This window comes from Marmota monax, unplaced genomic scaffold, assembly GCF_021218885.2.
Source record: "Marmota monax isolate L192 unplaced genomic scaffold, Marmota_monax_Labrador192_F-V1.1 WCK01_AAM20220418_F8-fsc00187, whole genome shotgun sequence".
Taxonomy (NCBI): domain Eukaryota; kingdom Metazoa; phylum Chordata; class Mammalia; order Rodentia; family Sciuridae; genus Marmota; species Marmota monax.
Genome location: NW_026694837.1, coordinates 3594333 through 3615022, shown reverse-complemented (window position 1 = coordinate 3615022; position 20690 = coordinate 3594333). Strand labels below are relative to the sequence as shown.

The 20690-nt window shown below is 33.9% G+C and overlaps 1 protein-coding gene across 6 annotated transcripts in view; it reads left to right on the top strand.

Annotated features, from left to right (window-relative positions):
• Positions 1–20690, top strand: part of Ubr2 (ubiquitin protein ligase E3 component n-recognin 2) — a 96875-nt gene that overhangs the window by 21830 nt on the left and 54355 nt on the right. For 5 of the 6 annotated variants that reach the window (XM_046426110.2, XM_046426109.2, XM_046426107.2 and 2 more), the window contains 10 exons: positions 10540–10703; positions 10791–10890; positions 11669–11797; positions 13100–13283; positions 15648–15709; positions 16367–16477; positions 17174–17239; positions 18772–18894; positions 19027–19090; positions 20022–20146. In XM_046426110.2, the coding sequence (XP_046282066.1) occupies positions 10540–10703; positions 10791–10890; positions 11669–11797; positions 13100–13283; positions 15648–15709; positions 16367–16477; positions 17174–17239; positions 18772–18894; positions 19027–19090; positions 20022–20146 (1128 nt within the window). Of the gene's footprint in view, positions 1–10247; positions 10387–10539; positions 10704–10790; positions 10891–11668; positions 11798–13099; positions 13284–15647; positions 15710–16366; positions 16478–17173; positions 17240–18771; positions 18895–19026; positions 19091–20021; positions 20147–20690 lie in introns of those variants that run through there. The other variant, XM_046426113.2, reaches the window with a different exon arrangement.

The window sequence follows — 20690 nt, the reverse complement described above, 5'->3', positions numbered from 1 at the left end:
ACTGTGTCCATCTACAACTAAAAAATAATAATAATTAGAGTTAGGTAGTTCAGGATAAATAGCCAGCCTATTTTAAAATTGTTTTAGTTGGATAAATAATTTTACTTTTGAACTCACCTATTTTCTGCCCCAGGATAAAATAAAAAATTAAAATTCAAAGCCAATGGCAAAAACGTAACAATTCCAAACACACACACACAAAAAAATGTTAGCGAAAGTAACATCCTCTCAGTGGAAATATTCAAACAGAGCTCAACACTCATATGTGGGATGTTAGGGAAATAATCCTGTATGAAGGTAAGGTAGAAGTGTGGACTGAGTATCCACTAAAGTTCTTATCTATGTTGCTTTAATGCCTCCTGGGCGATTCTACTACTGTGTTAATATCTTTGACAAGATAAATAAAATTAATGAGACTAGCAGGGGTGAAAAGAGAGACCAGAGGTACACAAGTGAAAATACAGACCGGGAAACATGTTATAATGCTCCATTGTCAAGAATTGGTTTGGTTCTGTCTTCAGTTTTCTCTGAGGGATTACCTAACATTGCTAAAAGATATTTAGTAACCATTATTTTACCCAGTAAATAAATACTAAAGATACCTAATAAATATAAAGTAAATGAATCCAGAGAATTGCCACTTCCCATTTATTTACTACCTTATACTGTCAAACTTTTAAGTGTTCATTTGCTTTGCCTCTCTAAATGCAGGATAAGGCTTATGATTTGCTCTGTTTTATGGCCCTCAGGGATTCCAGCTCTTGACTCAACCATAAAAGATGCTCAGTGAATAAATGGTATTTTATCTGGGGATGGTGGGGCATGCCTATAAATCCCAGCAGCTCAGGAGGCTAAGACAGGAGAATAGGAAATTTAGAGCCAGCCTAAGCAACTTATATAGTCTCTGTGTGTGTACCCACACAGGTGCATGTATGGTTAATGCAACAAATACATTCATTGGTAAAAGAAGAAGAAAAAATTTATATCATTGATCTATCAATATAGCTAATTATATTTGTTGGTTTTTCTACTTTTGAAGCATGCTGATACTGTATTACAAATGTTACATGGCCACAGTGCATTCTTTGAATACACTGCTAAGCCCAGTTTGAAAGTATTTTATTTAGAGTTTTTGCTTATATATTCACAAGTTAAGTAGGTCAGTTTCCCTCCTGTGTGTATGTTTTAATTAGATTTTAGCCTTGTAAAATAAATGGGATATATGTCTTATCTTTATATTCCAGGAAAAATTAACAGAATTACCTAGGTTGTGGTTGTTGTTGAATATTTAATCTAAACTTAGAATGTTTGGGAGGTTAAATCTTAGAAATATTCTTCAAGCTTTATTTGTGAGCCAATTTTCATAATTATATACTTCTTTAGTAACAGATCCTCTCCTTTACCCCTAACTTAGTGTCACTTACATACTTAGTATTCTTCTCTACTCTAGGACAGTGGGCATGCTTCCAAATCACTCTGGAACTATTGAAAGTAGTTTTATGCTGCCTTTTCCCTTCCCATTCTTCCCGGAGTCATAGACTGTAGAGATGGGGCCTAGGCATTTGCAGTTGTTTGGTTTGGGATTTTGACTTAATTGAGATAGAGTATATACAGAAAAGTAAACCCTTGGTAACTCTACAGCCCAATAAGTTTTCACTTAGTAGACCCACCCATGTTTATCAGCATTCGAGAGTTAGATTTTTTGTGTACATAGTCTTATCAGCTATGAAGGAGGCAGTTTTAGTTCTTATTTCCCAATCTTTATATCATTTTTGTTTTCTTTATTATACTGACCGGAGCCTCCAGTACAATATTGAATACAAATGGTGATAAAAAGCAGGAATCTTGGTCTCATTTCTCATCTTAGGGGAAAATACTTTTAATATTTCATCATAAGATATAATGCTTTGGGGTTTTGTTTGTAAGATATAATGCTTTGGGGTTTTGTTTGGTTGGTTGCTTATAGATACTCTTAATTAAAGAAATTCCCCTTTATTCATTGTCCTGTGAGATATTTTTGTTTGTTTGTTTTTAAATGGTGAATAGAGGACTTGGGATATAGCTCAGTTGGTAAAGTGCTTGCCTCCCATGCGCAAGGCTCTGGGTTTAATCCTCAGCAACACACACACACACACACACACACACACACACACACACAAATGTGAATAGATATATAATTTTTGTGAATTCAAGAAAATGATTCGATAATGTGACCATGTAAATTATTTTTCTCCTTTTGTCTTTTAAGGTGATTTTATGTTAATTGATTTTTTTCAAATGTCTTATTATTATTGCATTAGGAAATAAGACAAATGTGATTGTGATTTCTTATTCTTTTTTCTATATTGCTTGATTCCTTTTATATGCTACTGTGAGAGAGATTAGATATAAATTTTCTTTTCTTGTAATGACCTTTTTGGGGTTTGTTACCAGGATTATGGAGGAGTTGAGAAGTGCTGGGGAGTGACATTGGCCAAATTATGTTATTATATTGTGTGTATATATGAATATGTAACAACAAATCCCATCATTATGTACAACTATAATGTACCAATAAAAAAATGTGGGGGCAAAAAGAATATGGATAACTCGTTCATTAAATTGACATATATTTTATTTTTTGGAAAAGTTTATGTAAGATAAGTTATTGTGTTTTTAACTATAGAGAAGAATTCTCTGGTGTACCATTTGGGCCTGGAAATTTCTTTGTGAAAACATTTTCATACCATTTTAATTTAATAGGTATAGAACTATTTGAACATTGTATTCTTTTAATAAAAACAATGGTGTTTTTCCAACTTTGTTCATTTCACCTAAATTTCCAGTTATATTGATTTAAATTGCTCCTGATATTATTTTATTTTCTGTTTAATATTTTTAAGATCTGTAATTTTTGTAGACCTATTTAAATTTTTCTGTTTTTCGGATTAGTCTTTCTAGAGATCTCTCCCATTTTTCTTTTTAAAGAGCTGATATTTTGTGTTTTTTTTCTTTTGTCTACTCTTATTATTTTCTTTTTTGAAGTTTGTTTAGATTTACTTTGCCATTCTTTCTGTAGTTTCTCACAATAGTTATTGAGATCATTGACTTTCATCTATTTGTTGGTATATTATAATTATGGGATTCATTGTTATGTATTTGTACATGCACATAACATAATTTAATCAATTTGGGATGCAGCTCACTGGTAGAGTGTTTGCCTAGCATGTGCAAGGCCCTAGGTTCAATTCATGGTGCCAAAAGGAAAAATAAAAAAAAAGAAAAAAATCAAGAGTCTTTCTTTCTTAATAATAGCATTTAAAATTTAAGTTTCCATCGGGCATAATTTTAACTGCATCCCACACTTTTCTACATCATTATTATCAATTCAGAAAACTCTGTTCCTTTGTGATATTTTCTTTGACCATATATTATTTAGAAGTATGTTGCCAGTTTTTGAAATATTTGGGTATTTTCTAGTTATTATTTTGTTGGAGATTTCTAGCTTATTTTCACTGATGTCAGAAAACATACTCTATATGATTTGAATCCTTTGAAATTTGTTGAACTTTGTTTTATGGCTCAAAGTGTTTTCAGTTTTGTTTTGTTTTCCTTTTTTCTTTTTGTACTGGAGATTGAACCTAGGAGCACTTAACCACTGAGCCACATCCCAGCCCCCCCCCCTTTTTTTTTTTTTTTTAATATTTAGTATTTGGCGGACACAACATCTTTGTTTGTATGTGGTGCTGAGGATCGAACCCGGGCCGCACGCATGCCAGGCAAGCGCGCTACCGCTTGAGCCACATCCCCAGCCCCCCCAGCCCTTTTTTATATTTTATTTTGAGGGTCTCCCTGGGTTGCTTTTGGCCTATTTTCAGTTTTGATAAATGTTCAGGGTGCACTTGGAAATAATGTGCACTCTATCACTATTAGGTGCAGTGTTAATATCAGTTTGATCAAGTTTATTCAGTGTGCAGGTCTTCTGTGGCCTTACTGATTTTTTACCTATCAGTGTGGAGCTGTGTTATAGTCTCTCACAATGTTTATTAATCTGTTTCTTTCTCCTTTTAATTATCTGGTTTTGCTTTATATATCTTGAAGCCGTGTGATTGGGTACATACCAATTAGAATTTCTGGATTTCCTATATTAATTCTTTTATCATTTTACCTCAAATGGTGCTTCCGACCTTGATATATAATCATAACAACTACTTTTGGCCAGTGCTTGCCTAATGTATCTTTTTCCATTATTATAATTTAAAAACCTTTCTGTATCCTTACATTCAATGTGTGTCTCTTATTAAAAACATATATTTGGGTTGCATTATTTATCAAGTCTGACACTTCCTTAATAATTTAATTATATTATTTGTTTTATTATAATCCCTGATACATTTGACTTTCTTTTTTTTTTTTAATATTTTTTGGTTTTGTTGATGGACCTTTATTTTATTCATTTATTTATATGTGGTGCTGGGAATAAAACCCAATGCCTCACACTTATGAGGCAAGCATTCTACCACTGAGTCACAACCTCAGCCCTGATACATTTGACTTTCTGTTTACTGTGTTACATTTTTTTCTGTTTGACACATCTATTTTTGTTTTTCTCTCCTATATAATTTTTTTGATTAGTTGTTTTATATCCCTGTTTACTAACTTGTACATTATTTATTATTCTCCTAAGGGTTACTCTAGAACAACTTTGCTCAGAGTATTAGTTCATGATAAAATAACTGTACCAGAATGCAAATCAACATACTGTTTCTTTTAGGCAAAAATTGTTGGAGATTTCTAACTTATTTTCACTAGCTTATTTTCCACTGCTGTGGAAAAAATGTCACCTGAGTAAACTGTTGTAAATAGTTGATTTACCTTCTTTTGGAGACTTCTTGTCACAACAATCGACAGTTTGCAAACTGCTAACTCATGGACCATACTTTGGATAGCACTGCCCTAGTGGTCACAGCATGCATCTTAACTATAGTTGGGCACCACATTACTGCCTTGCAAGGGTGGAAGTCCAGGCTCTCCACTCAACTAAGCCTTTGCTAGTGTAAGTGGAAGTGGAGTCACAGATTTTTTTTTCTGTGTGCTTTTCTGGAAAGAGGAGTTATTGTCTGAAAGTTTTCTTCTGTCTTGCTGTTACTCCTTTCCTATATTTACAAACAACAGGCCTTTTATTTGTTGGCTGGCTGACTAGCTAGTTAATTCTGGGCCCAACTAGTGTTTCACTTTGCCAGATTCTTCAGTTCAAATTCAAATATGTATGAGGAAACAAACAACTCAGGGAACCCACCACCATGTCATTCCTTGGGTCCTGGATATCCTAGCCATTTTGTCTTCTTCTCTTCACCTTTTATGAGTCTTATATTCCTTTTGCATATGATGTTTGGGGTTTGCAGTTATACTTAACAAGAAGAATAAAGAAAAGTACATCTACTACATCTTTCCTGAACTCCTAACATTCTTTATAGATTCTTGTTGTTTTGTTTTGTTTTGTACCAGAGATTGAACCCAGAGGCACTCAACCACTGAGCTACATACCAGCCCTTTTTATTTTATTTTTGAATACATTTTATTTAGAGACAGGGTCTTGCGGAGTTGCTTAGGGCTTCACTGAGTTGCTGAGGCTGGATTTGAAATACACAATCCTCCCGCCTCAGCCTCCTAAGCCATGGGATTATAGGTGTGTGCTACCATACCTGGCTCTAGATTCCAGTTTTCTACTGAAATTTGTCATCTCATCATTTTTCTGAACATGTAAATTGAATGTTTTAAAGTCATTGTCTAATAATGCCATTATCTGGATTGCATGTAGTTTTGTTTCAATTTATTCATTTTTGTTGTGTTTTGTCTTTCTTACATCTTATGAGTTTTTTTAAAAAAAAATTTTTTAGTTGTAGATAGATACAATACCTTTATTTTATTTTATTTGTTTTTATTTTTATGTGGGGCCAGGGATTGAACCTCTACCACTGAGCCACAACACACACCCCCATGACTTTTAACAAGTTGGAATGCTTGCCAAGTTTTTACTAATATTTATCTTAGGTTTCAACACTTTTACTATGAATTGACTAGGTATGGCTGTCTTGTATTATCCTGGGAATTTGGTAGTATTATTAAATCTCTAGACAGGTGTATTTCGTCAGTTTGGGAAATTTTGGAGCCATAATTTTTCAAATATGGTTTCTATACCATTCTTTCTCTCTGTCTGTGCCTTACGGATAGGACAATATTTTAAAATTTAATTAAATCTTTCTCCTAAGAGGATTCTATGTAACATTGTTAGGCAGTGTGGGGGAGGGAAAACTTTTCCTCTACCCTCCCAGTTTCAGCAACTCAGGGTGCTGCTGATTGCTGACAGAAGACAAATTAACAAAGAAAAAGCAAATTTAATTTCATGCATACACATGGAAATTCTGAAAGAAATATGACTCAAGGAGGTGGTTAGAATTTGCATTTTACATACCATCTTAATAAAGGGGTAAAGGGGGCTGGGGATATAGATCAGTTGGTAGAGTGCTTCCCTTGCATGCATAAGGCCCTGGGTTCAGTCCCCAGCACCACAAAAACAAACAAATAATAAATAAAGGGGATAAAGTGTGGGAAGAAGGGTTTGGGGGTAATTGGGGAAAACAGGTTATGGAAAGGTAACTTAAGAAATATGTGGTAAATAAGGGTTGTTTAGTGAGTTTTTTTTTTTCAAGTCAACTTAGATGATAAGAGTTGCCTTTTCCTTCCTGGTAAAGGAAAAGGTATTTACAAAAGAGAAATATGTGCTCTGTCTTTAGTGCTTTTATAGTGTCTCCTTAATTGCCTTCAGCTCAAAATGATCCTTTTTGTCAAAGTGACATATTTGGGGGTGGCATATTGTGGCCCCCTTCAGCAAATAGAACTAGGCTGATCACCTTAGACCAATCAGCAATTGATAGGATTCTAGTTTGTTATGGCAGAACTCAGTCTTCCCTTCTGGTTTATCCTTACCCTTAGATATAACTGTCTAAGGGTTCCCATTTGAGAGCCTGAAATTCCTGCCCTCTATGGGATTGTGAGATCTAATTTTATTCCTTATCTTGCTAAGTCTGCCACATCACTACTTTATTCTTGGAGGCTTTCTGCTCTTCTCAGACTTTTATCCCACAGGGTTTCAGAGTTTTACAGATATCTTGAGAGGGAAACTGAAAAAATGTTGGGCTCAGCTCTCCATACTTCTGTTCTTACTAGAACTCTGGCCTCTGAGATAGCTAAAATCGCAGCAGGTGTTCTCTGTAATAATAGCAGCTCTGTACATTCTTCATTGGGATCTTTAATCTTCTAATTTTTAATTTGGGATCTTTAATTCCCTCATATCCCTCCCAAAATAGTTCAATGCCAAGGGAGAAGCTGCAGCAAAATGTTGGCTCACTTCCCTATGGACTTTCCTTTCTCCATGATTCTATTCCCTGGAGTCCTTGTTTCAGCAGCTCTCTAAGGATTTCTTTTCCTTTCCCTCCCTCTCTCTTCCTCTAGGTCTTTCCTTCCTTCCTTCCTTCCTTCCTTCCCTCCCTCCCTCCCTCCCTCCCTCCCTCCCTCCTTCCTTCCTTCCTTCCTTCCTTCCTTCCTTCCTTCCTTCCTTCGCTATTCCTGGAAGAATTATTGGTTAGCCTCAGGATACTCCATCCTGACTAGGAGCAGAAAGTATTTGCATTGCTTTTCTGGAATAGCTCTATTAGTAATTCTTATATATAACCCTTGTTAAAAATAACTTGCCCTAGATAATAGTGAAATATTTTATAGCAGTGTTACCTTTTGAATCAGAATTACCATACAGTTAACCCAGTCTTCAATTTTAAATAGTCTGACCAATTATAATTCAAGTGATTAGTATCATGGTTGTTCCAGTTTATTTTCTTAAATGTGCCCCCAGTCAGCATTATCCCTGTAACATTCTATAGCATTTAATTTGCCAAAGTGTGTGCATAGGCCATTGTTATTGTTCAGTGAAGCTTTTCAGTCTTAAGGGAGAATTTGGCCCATTTTGAATATGCTGTTAAATGTGTGATGTGCCTTATAATGTAAAATTGTATATGAATTACAAAAAAAAAAAAAAAGAAGAAGAAAAACTGTAAAGTAAGTAGTGCTAATGCCTTTTAAAGCAAAGTGGACTGTGCATAAAAACTAGTGATTTTTGCCAGGCACATGCCTGTAATCCCAGTGGCTCCGGAGACTGAGACAGCAGGATCAGGAGTTCCAAGCCAGCCTCAGCAAAAGGTTGAGGCACTAAACAACTCAATGAGACTCTGTCTCTAAATAAAATACAAAATTGGGCTGCTGATGAGGCTCAGTAGTTGAGTGCCCCTGAATTCGATCCTTGGTACCCAAATAAAAAACAAAACTAGTGATTTTTTTTTTTTAACGATATGTGATAAGAAGTACTAGGACTCTATAGTAATGTTAGATATGTTAGATATTTAGTGCTAAAAATTACCTTGAAACCTTGAAAGGCTAGCAGCAATCTGGGTATAAAGTGATGAAGCCATGCACATAAGGTTGTTTTTTTTTTTTTTTTTTTAATCCTTACTTCTGTTTTTAACTTTGGAAGATATATTTCATTAGTTATCTTTTCAGGAGTAGAAATGCCAGGATAACTCCCATTTTAATGGGACATTACTAATGGGCCACCCTGTTAATGTTTTTATTTGTCACCTGGTAAAGACAATTAGAATCTAATCTAAAACTATAGTAGTTGAACCATCTCTTTTAACATTTGTTTGAAATAAAAAATGCTAGTAAGGACCCTGATTGTGAGATTTAGATTCTAACAATGTTGAGTTGCCCCTTCACCAAACTTGTTTTATGACCTGCTCTAAGTCTTCTAAGATAGTTCTACAGAATTTTCCCATAACTCAGTAGAATTGAATCACACTTATTTAACTTCCTCAAAAATCAATTAATACAACAAATAAAAAGGAAAATCCTCTTGCTTAACCTATTAACACTCTTTGCCCTTCATACTTGACTTTTATTCTTCACTGGAAAATACTCTGTTATTCTGATTATTTTAATTTTCCTTAGTTAAGTCTGTCTAATTTTACTTTGAATATCACCATTTTTACTGTAATAAAAAAGATCATGATCAGAATGGTAAACATCAGTGTTTAAGTTACGTTGTGTTATAGTAAGGGTAAGGTCCATATTGTAAGTTGGGCATATAGATTATTAAGCCTCTTTCTGGAGACAGTTTGGTGATAATGTCAAAATGTATACTAATTTAGTAATTCTACTTTAGGAAATTATTCTATACATATTCTTTTAACTGTACACAGTGGATATTTAGTGCAACATCTTTTGTAATAGCATAGATCTGGAAACAGTAAGAGCCTGGCTCAATAAAATAAGATATAAAACATACCTGATGATAATTAAAAAGAATGAGGGAGCCAGGCACAATGGTACATGCCTATGATCCCAGCAACTTGGGAAACTGAAGCAGGAAGATTGCAAGTTCAAGTTCAGGCTGGGCAACTTAAAGATACCTGCCTTAAAATAAAAAGGACTAGAAATGATCTCAGTGGTAAAATATCCCTGGGTTCATTCCATAGTTCCCCAGGGAAAAAAAAAGATAAGAATGAGGGAAATTTATATGAAATGATATGGGACAGTCTCTAAAATACATTATATAGGGCTGGGGATATAGCTCAGTTGGTAGAGTACTTGCTTAGCATGTACAAGGACCTGGGTTCAGTCCCTACCACCATAAAAATTCATTCATTCATTCATTAAGATATGATGAATAGAAGAGAATAGAATAATATTTATGATATGCTATTCTTGGGCGGGGAGAGAGAGATAATTAGACATCCATATTTATATACCTAATGTATACTTTATGTTATGAATTATATATGTAACATTATATATATAACATTATATATATATATATATATATATATATATATATATATATAAACATACCTTCTCTAGAAGAATTCAAGAAACTGCTAACAGTATCTGCATTTGGATGGGAGATCTCAGGACCTAGGAAAATTACTTTTTAACCTGCTATATTTGATGTCATTTACACATAATCCCTTATTCAAAAGTATGTTATGTGTGAGTGTGTGTATATATATGTATTTGTATATACATTTTTATAGAAATGAAAACAAAAATATATTTCAACTAGGGAGATTGAGGCAATATAGTTTCATACTGAGTTCTAAAAAATCTGTGCCATAAACCTCTGGATCCTAGAATAATTATACCATACCATTATAGGTGTCTAAATGTCTCAGTTAAGGAAAGTTTGCAGCCTGGTTCAGATCCCCCACCCTGAATTATCTTTGAATAATGAGCCTTGGATCTGTCTTCTAACATTCTGGCATCTGATATATTTGTTGCTCCATACACGTGGCAATTGGAGTAAGTAATTGTTATTTAGAAATATCCAGTAATGCATTTATGATGTTTTATAGTTGTGTTGAAAAAAAGTTTAAATTGCACAATGTCACTGACATTTTTAGCTTCCTAGTAAATAGCTTTTGATTATCTGCACTCTGATATACTTTGTTTTAGGCTCGAATGCTCATCACAGAAGAAAATCTGATGACCATTATTATTAAAACTTTCATGGATCATTTGAGACATCGAGATGCCCAGGGCAGATTTCAGTTTGAACGATACACTGCTTTACAAGCCTTCAAATTTAGGAGAGTTCAGAGCCTTATTTTAGATCTCAAGTAAGTTTTTTTTTTAATTGTCAAACCAGTTAACAACTTGTAAAATGTTAATGTTTGCATGTTCAATGCTACTGTTATCTTGTTCAGGTATGTGTTAATTAGCAAACCAACTGAATGGTCAGATGAGCTGAGGCAGAAGTTTCTAGAAGGGTTTGATGCCTTTTTGGAATTACTGAAATGCATGCAGGTATGTATAAATTGCCACTTTTTTCTATTTTTTAATCTTAATTTTTTTGTTTTTGTTATTGTTCATTGAACTGAACACCTTTCTCTCTGTGGTTTTTGTTTGTTCGTTTATTTGTGGCTTTTTAATGTTGTTTTCATTTTGAGCATATTTCCAAAAGATCAATTTGAATGGCTACAATTTGGATCAAGAAAGTCCTCTCTAATTGGAGACTCTTAGAGGTGTAGAGTGAATAAGAGTCCAGCAAAAGCTCTGGCATCTAGTGCTTTTTTTGTATTTAGTATTCTTTTGATTAACATTAGTATATATTTATCAGTTCAGTAACATTTAAAAACCTGTCAGGGAACAACAGATGTAGCTCAGTGGTAGAACATGTGCATGTTTGAGGCCCTGGATTCTATGACTGGCACCACCAAAAATATAAAATGAAAAAAAGCTTTTTTTTTTTTTTTAACATAGATGATAGAGTTAAAAAGGAATTTGAAAGATTATTACAGTGAAGTAATGAAGTATTTTGTTATCTGAAGCAGATTTAGAGATTACCCCTAAAATGGTTCATTCTATATTTTACTAGAATTTTTCCTTGTATTTTAGAGAATGTTACATAAAATCTATAATTTAAAAAGCTATCACTTCTCATATTACTGGAAGCTTCCCATTAAGACTTTGACTTTGTATGATTTTATAATCAATATGTTTCTTCTGCATTATTCCTTAGGTTTTCTTATAAGAGAAAAGGTATAGTTTTTTATTCATATAAAATTCTTTTACTTTCTTTAAGGGAATGGATCCAATCACCCGTCAAGTAGGACAACATATTGAAATGGAACCAGAATGGGAAGCAGCCTTTACACTACAAATGAAACTAACACATGTCATTTCAATGATGCAAGACTGGTGTGCTTTAGATGTGAGTTTCTTCTAGGGGTGAGAGATAAGAGCAAAATGAAAGAGTGGAAATAGACAGAATCCTAAGTAAAATTTGAAAAGATTTGAAGAAAGTAGTTTTATAGCTTATCTCAAAACAGCATGCATTCCCTTTCTACCTATAAATCCAGTAAAGAATGTTAAACTTTTAAAGCCTTAAGAAAAACCTTGGTAAATAGAGAAGGAAATAATCTACTCTCTCTCTTCCCTAATATAACTGTATCTTCCTTTTTTTCATAATCCTTTCTATACTTTGAGCATATAAAATAGTAATTTATAAATTTATCCAAAAATAAAAGTTTTACTGTTGGTTTATTCATCCTATGTTTTAAAATTCTTTAGCCTTCTTTGGCAATAAAGTACAAATAAGAACTTTTGTAAATTAGGGAATCAGGAGCATATGAATATATGTAAGGAGATCTGAACTTTGTAAATTTTGCTGAAGAAAGAATAAAAAGGGGCTGGAATTGTGGCTCAGCGGTAGAGTGCTCGCCTGGCACGTGCAGGGCACTAGGTTCGATTCTTAGCACCACATAAAAATAAATAAATAAAATAAAGATATTGTATCCAACCACAGCTAAAAAAAATATTAAAAAGAATAAAGAATATTCCTCTATGTTAGGAATATTCCTCCGAATTAGGAATATTCTTTGTTCTTTTTTATAATATTCTGTGGCGAGGAGAACTGTGGTTGTTCCTGGAGCTTTGAGAAAGCACTGTGATTGAAGCAGAGAGATTGAGGGCAGAGAGGCAGGGAGGAATATCTAACTTTGCAGGACTTTGAAGCCATGGAAGGAAGTTCAGAACTACATTTTTATTGAAGTGGGAAGCCATTGGAGACCCTCAAGCAGAAAAGTGACAGGATCCAATTTACATGTTTTTCAAAATTACTCTGTAGAGAATGGGTGGATGGGGCAAGAGTTAAAGCATGGACCAGAAAGATGGTTGGTTGTGCCTTGGAGTTACTGAAGATAGAAGATTTTTGGCTAGTTTTGAGGAATATTTAGATGAAATTGCCAGCTTGGTAATATATCAGACAAATGTGGAATGAGATAAAGTGGAGTATTAGAACAGCTTCTAGGTTGCAAGCAGCTTCCTTGATAGGAGATATCATTCACTGGGATAGGGCCCACTGGAAGAGACCACGTTTGAGAGGAGGATTGAGTTTGGTTTTGTCCATACTGTTATTTGAGGTACTTAATCATCATCAAATTTGAGGTGCTTATTCAATGTTGTAGAAACCAAATCTTTTGAATAACTTACAGAAAAACCCTCTTTTTTTTAGGAAAAAGTGTTAATTGAAGCTTACAAGAAATGCCTTGCTGTATTGATGCAGTGTCATGGTGGTTTTACTGATGGTGAACAGCCTATCACACTAAGCATTTGTGGACATTCAGTGGAAACTATCAGATACTGTGTTTCCCAAGAAAAAGTTAGCATTCACCTCCCAGTTTCTCGCTTACTTGCAGGTAAAGCATTTCCCTTAAAAAAAAGAACCCTAAAAATTTTCTGTGGTGGTTAATATTTTTGAGTACCTACTATTATATCTATTATTCTAAGAGTTTTATGTGTTTATTTGATGATCACATGAGGTAGGTATTAATATTAGTTGCTTCACAGATGGGAAGACAGAGGCATAGAGTGTACTTAGTGTCACATGGCAAAGAAGAATCATAATTGGCATTTTGAAGCTGTTTGGCATCACAGGCCATATTTATAACCATTGTACCATAGACTTAACTACAGATACTACACGTTTTATTGTTTATTCAATCCAGCTTCAAAGTTTGTGTTCTTAAAAATCAAACTTATCCACACTTACACATTTGCTATTAAACCAAGGCCACCCTATGCTTTCTCTCCCTCTAAGCTGTTTCTTACACATTGTTGGTAACCTTTTAAACAGAAGTTTATGAATGAGTATCATATTGAGGTGATAGATTTTTTAAACTCAGTCATTGATTTATAAGTAATTTATAATTGTTAAAATATCTGAAACTGCCATCTTGCAGCAGCCAAAGACTTTGAATATGTACTTATTCATCTCTGCAAATTCATTTCAGTACAGCTTCCATATTTCTTGATTCTGGATATTCTTATCCTGCTCAAACACCATTGTTCCCTTGAGTTCCATTTTAACTCAGAAAATAGAAGTTATCAAAAAAGTAGATATTGTTACCCATTGCAGAATATATAATTTACCCTATGTTTGTGGGTAATTTTTAATGTGATATAGAGGATCATACTTAATTTTTGTTTTGTTTTGCTCTTTGTTTTTCCTAGAAGAGATTGTGAAGAATCATATTATTTCTTCCTTATATGTTTGGTAGAGTTTACTAGTGTAACTATATTATGCTTTCAGGATTATTTATTATTGATTCAATTTCTTTAATAGTTATAGGCCTATTCAGATTATCTATTTATCCGTGTGAGTTTTGGTACTTTGTGTCTTTCAAGGAATTTAGGAGCCTAGAGTTATTCATAGTTTTTCTTCATTATCTTTTTAACGAAATGGGGTCAGTAGTAGTGATCCCTCTTTCATTTTGAAGACATTTTTTTCATTATTCTAAGTATTATCACATTGTCCTGCTGATAGACCTTTGTATGCCAGCCGTTTTTGGGGTGTGTTATTGAAGTTGTAGAAAGTTGAGATTACTTATTCTGAGGCTTATGAAATTGTTCTTAAACATATGAATATTGAAATAGTACATTAGATAGTTACTTAGAGTGAATTTGTGATCATACAAAAAAGTTTCTCCTATTGTTTGGGCCCAGTTATGTTTTTATAAGTGTATTGAGCAACTGAAAACTGTTGGTTCTCAACATAGGCAACTGATAGCATGTTCTGGAGAAGGACTGGACTAAAAGACAGGAAAGTGAGTCCCTTGTCCAACTCATCTACTGATCTCTTCTTCCTTTAAAAATCTGTATGTGTTACAAGCTGAAACTGATAGTTATCCACAGTGAAGAAAGTCAGTATTCTAAAAAGGTACTAATCTCTGCCTAGGTCTTTGCCTCCCGAAATTTGTGCAGTGAATATTTTGGAGTAGTCATCTCACAGTATTTGATGATCCCTGTCCTGAATGCTTATAATATAATTGGTGAGCTAAGGAAACATATATAAAACTGGTCCTTAATAACTTGGAGAGTATGCTAACAGAACTTGAGCAATAACTGTTGAGAACAAGTTATTAGAATGGGTCAGTAATGCAGGTCTTCCTGGATGAGGAAGGTGGCCAGTGTACATTGACAGGATTGTAAAGAGCATTCTCTATTTAGGCAGTGACAGAAACAGGACATAATCAGAATTAACTAAGGTCAAGCCACAAAAAGAGCCCCTTGAAATAAGGAACTAAAGGCTTTGATTCTAGAAGTTCTGGAGAACCTAATTCTGATGTTCAAATCAGTGCAAACCTTGAATCCAGGCCATTTTCTCTTTATTTGCCAGAGGATCTTGCACCCGTCATTAAATGGAATAAACTCTATGACCCAGTGAAATATGATTTTTAAAGTTGGCATAACGTGTAAATTGTTTTGACGGTTATATAGCTGCTTTTGCTGTGTTTGTACATCTAACATTTACTTCTAATGTCATCAAAGTATGTTGGGATATATAATTAAGGCTACTTCTAATTCTACTTTTAATATAGAGATTCATTAGAATAACCATTGAAAAGCTTCATTTCTGGATATAGTTTGTTTTATATCTTAAGTTGTAATCCAGGTTCCTAAATATACAAAAAATTTACATAATAAAGTTGAGTGAATATTTAGGGTTTTTTCCTAAATTATTTTAACTTAATAGAAATACTTTTGTTTGTTCTTCCATGCAGGTTTGCATGTATTATTAAGCAAAAGTGAAGTGGCATATAAATTTCCAGAGCTCCTACCTCTAGTAAGTGGTTCTGGCATTTAAACATAAGTACCTGTTTATTATGTTCCTTGTATTTGAAATCAAATTGAAACAAACTTTTATTAATCTTGGTTCTCACCAAGCATGGTGGGACACACCTGTAATACCAGCAACTCTGGGTTCTCCAGAGAAACAAAACCCATAAAATGTGTGCGTGCATGTATGCATGTGTGTTTTAAGGAAAGATTTATTTTAAGAAACTGCCTCATGCGATCATAGGGCCAGCAAATCTAGTCTCCAGGCACCTGACAGACTGGAGGGACCCAGAGAAGAGTTAATGTTGCAGTCTCAAGAACAAAGACAATCATGGAGAGAGAATTCCTTCTCCTCAGGAACCTTAAAGGTCTTTTAAGGCTTTCAGCTGAATTGATCAGGCCTACCCAACATTATGGAGGGTAATTTACTTTACTCAAAGTCTACTGAAATGTTACTCATATATAAAAAACAACTTTTGACAACATCTAGACTATTGTTGACCATAAACTAGGTACCAGACCCCAGTTAAGTTGACACAGAATCAACTGTCACCCAAACATACTGTAAAATAATTTTAACCTGTGTTTTATAAAATTTTGATTCTTGTCAAACAAGTTTCTTTTTGGAATTGACTTTCTATGGATTTTTTCTTTGAATCTACAGAGTGAACTTAGCCCACCAATGTTGATTGAACACCCTCTTAGATGTCTTGTTTTATGTGCCCAAGTACATGCTGGGATGTGGAGAAGAAATGGGTTCTCACTAGTAAACCAGGTAAGCTTTTTCTTTTTTCTTTTTTTTTTTTTAATTCTGTGTAGTTTTCATTCCATTCATTGGCCTCTATGAAGGTTGTAGTTTTCAGTGGATTTAGTTATTGAAAGTTTAAATCTATATGAAATTTTTTAAAAAAATAACTGTAATGATAAACCAATTTTAAGTTTCTTGAAAATTTATTTATAGGTTGTCAGTAAACAAAATTACAAATAGAAATGAATCACAGTGATATTAGTTTTTCTCTTGAAATATTTTTTTAGAACAGTTGAATAGTAAAAAACAATAAAATTATAAATTTCATCTATTTATATTAAATTGGATAAAAAAATAAAAGGTCTCAGTAGAGATCTAAAGTTGAAATTTCACTTTTTAAACTTTACTAAGGCTTAGTATGGATTTTTTTTTTTTTCATATTTTTGGAAGCTCTAAACGTTCATGAAGTAACAACTTTTTACATTTTGTTGGGAAACTCAAGTTGACTGCAAAATGAGAATCAGAATGGATACCACATGGAAATTTCTAATTAATTAATCTGTACTAAGATAATGTTAACCATTCAGGAAATCACATCATATACATACCAATGCTTATACTTACACAAACCCATGTGCTTATAAGTGGGTGAGGGACAAGGAGATAGTTGTACTAGTAAAAGCCTATTTACCCAATATAATGAAATTTTTTTTTTTTTTTTAGATTTATTACTACCATAATGTGAAATGCAGACGTGAGATGTTTGACAAGGATATAGTGATGCTTCAGGTAATGAATTAAAAGTATTGAATCTAAAGGTTTTGGTTACTACTTGTATTTCCACTGAATCCAGTCACCTGTAATCAGTCACTCCTGAATTTACAATTAGCCTAGCCCTATCCAGCAAAGCTCCACACTCAGACTACCAGTCTATAGAACATATCCACCTAGGTTTCCTGGGCACATCTCAGGTTCATCATAGTCAAAATAACTATTCTTACTTCCTTCTTACTTTCTTCCTGTCTTAGATGCCCTACCTTGTTGAGTTATTCCGTAGATCACACAGTTGCTGAAGTCAGAAAACTGAAAACCATCCTTTGGGTATTGATTGTCTTTAACTAATTTTTTGGTTGAGGGGTGGTTTACTGGGGTTTAACTCAAGGGTGCTTAACCATTGAGCTACATCCCCAGCTCTTTTTAAATTTTGAGACAGGGTTTCGTTAAGTTGCTTAGGACCTCACTATAGTGCTGAGGCTGGTTTCAAACTTGTGAGGCCTCTCCTGCCTCAGCCTCCTGTGCCACCACCTCTTACTAGTTACTTAACTAATTTTAAACCCCTTAATTTTCAAGGCTTCAGATACTTAACTACCTTTAAGATCACTGAATTTGCCATGCTATCTCTTTAAGTCTTAAAACTTTGCACATTTATATATTTTGGTCCCTATATTTCTCCCTGCTCCTTTTCCCTTCACCTAGCTTAGTTATTTTCCACTGTGTCTTAGTGTTTAGTTTATTACTTTCTTCAAGAGTCCTTATCTGACGTTCTAGAACTTGACCATTCATTATCCCTTTTGTGAGAACTCATAGCATGATACTTATCCCCACCATCTTCCCTAAACTGTGGCAACTGTGTTCATTTTTTTTTTCTTTTTTTTTTTTTTTGCCCCTTTTGCCTTGCACAGTGCTTGTTCACACAGTGGTTGCTCCATGTTACTGCTAAATGAATATAGTAATTATGAAAAAAAAAGATAAATCAAAATATAGAAAAGATTATTGGTTCCAGGTAAATTAAAATTTAGGTTGATTTAGAATTTTTACAAATGAAATTAAAAGAGAATTGAAACTAATATGTAAAAGCTGTCTCTTCAGCCAGTATAATGCTTATCACACACACCAAAAAAATTTAAGGCATCTTGATAATAATTTAATATAATGCCTATTTTTAAATTCTAGGAACTTAATTGGCATTTAACTCAGAGTCCAGACAGTGAACCCTGATAATAAACCTTTTGAATCAAATTCATAGGAACACAATGATTTCAAAGCATTAAAAGAAAAAAAAGTTTGAAAAAGTCAAATGTGTGGGTTTGGATGTTGGAGGGTTTTTATTCTGTGTGTTTTGCTTTACCAATTTAGATTCCTGTTCCCATTTGTCAGCTACCACATGTAGGGTTTGGGATAAGTAAGTTTTTATCTTTTATTGTAATTGGTAAACAAATAAGCTGTTTTTTCTTGTGCACACCTATATATCTTTCACTAAATGTTTAGTGTCCCTTTTGACCTTCCTCTTTTCCTTTATTTTAAACAAACAAACAAAAAAGACAGGTGTCTCCATGATGGATCCAAATCATTTCCTGATGATAATGCTCAGCCGCTTTGAACTTTATCAGATTTTCAGTACACCAGACTATGGAAAAAGATTTAGTTCTGAAATTACTCATAAGGTAAGGGTGTGTTTTAAGAGATACAACCATCACTAAAGAAGCATCTTTCATTCTTCATGGATATGTTAGTCCTCTGAGAGAATACAGTATGCATATTCTTATCTTTGAATGTTATCTTCCCCTGGTTTGTAGGATGTTGTTCAGCAGAACAATACTCTAATAGAAGAAATGCTGTATCTCATTATAATGCTTGTTGGTAAGTTTATATTGTTTGTTATAAATTACGTTGGACTTTGTGGTAGAAAATAGCTCAGAATTTCTGAACTGTGTTTTGTTATGAGAAGATATGTACTCAGTTTTAGGGGAAGGGAATTAGAACATCCCTTTGTTCCTCCCTCCCCTCTGGTTACTGTAATATTGAGAGTAGTGGTTCTGTGGTGCTTTAGAAAGAGGAGAAAAGACAATTTCAGAAGTAGAATAAACTGGAAGACTGTATGTTTGGGGAAACAGGAGAATTTAGCAAGCAAGGGATAGAACATTTAGAAGCCATTTACTGCTAATTTATATCTTAGATGTTTCCCTGGTTTTGTGATATCTACATATGTTTTGACTCCAAATATACTTCCAAATTAATGGAGACCTATGGCCTATAGATACAGTTGTCTTATTACGTGTCTTTTCAGTCCTCAGCCACCCCTGTCTTTCTGATTCTTTTGTCCCTTAACCTTCTGTCACTTCTGCTATTCAGCCAGATGCTTTATAGTCCATAGAGAATCCAGATTATTGATGGGAAGTGATGCATGAAGAAGGTCTCAAAAGGTGATATCTCACTTGCTACTAGACAGAAAGAAGACTCCCTCCTTACTGTCACAAGGAGGATGCAGTGAAAGCAGTTCCCTTGACTGTATTGTATCCCTTCCTACTCTTTTTCTGATCCTTCCTTCAAAATAGCAACCAGAGCTCTCTCTACTGCCTGAAGTCTGCATTCATTTGCTGTGTCTGAAACTCAGAAGTACGGTTAGGAGCTGCTCTTTCCCTAGTTGGTTCCATGACTAGTCATTTCTTTCCCACTATGCAATGTGTTTTGTTACATAAATTAGAAGTATGTATAAGTATATATCACATAATTATTGTTAAGTATGTGTGTGTGTATGTATGTATAATATATACCTTTTCCTTTTTGACAGGAGAAAGATTTAGTCCTGGGGTTGGACAGGTTAATACTACAGATGAAATTAAGCGGGAGATTATCCATCAGTTGAGCATCAAACCTATGGCTCATAGTGAATTGGTAAAATCTTTACCTGAAGATGTAAGTACCTATATTTTTAAAAAGGAAAATATAATAAGCTTTTCCTTCCTTACAGTTTTATTATGTATAGATTTACTCCTGTATACCTTTCCCATAATTGTAAAAACTACACTTCTAGGATATGTGTAATTCCAGTTACTCTTACTATAAGTAATTAGAAGACAAGAGTACTAGGGACTAGTTGTAGAAAGCCAAACAAGAATAGAGTCTTTTACAATAAGACCTTGAAAGATGTAAGGATGCTGAAAAAAAAGCTGGTCCTGAAATGAATTTTAGTATCCATTAGAGAGAGGTTATATCTTTAATACAGAATTGCCATGACTATAAATAATACTTTGTAATGTAGTATATTGAAGTTGGGAATGAGAAATACCTACCCACATGTGTTGATAGACTGACTACATTTTTCCAGAGCATTTTCCTTCTCAGGCATCCAGAAATTCTCCTTTTTTTCTTTTCTTTCTTTCTTTCTTTTTCTTTTTCTTTTTCCTATCAGTGCTGGGATTGAACTCAGGATCTCATACATACATGCTAGGCAAGGGCT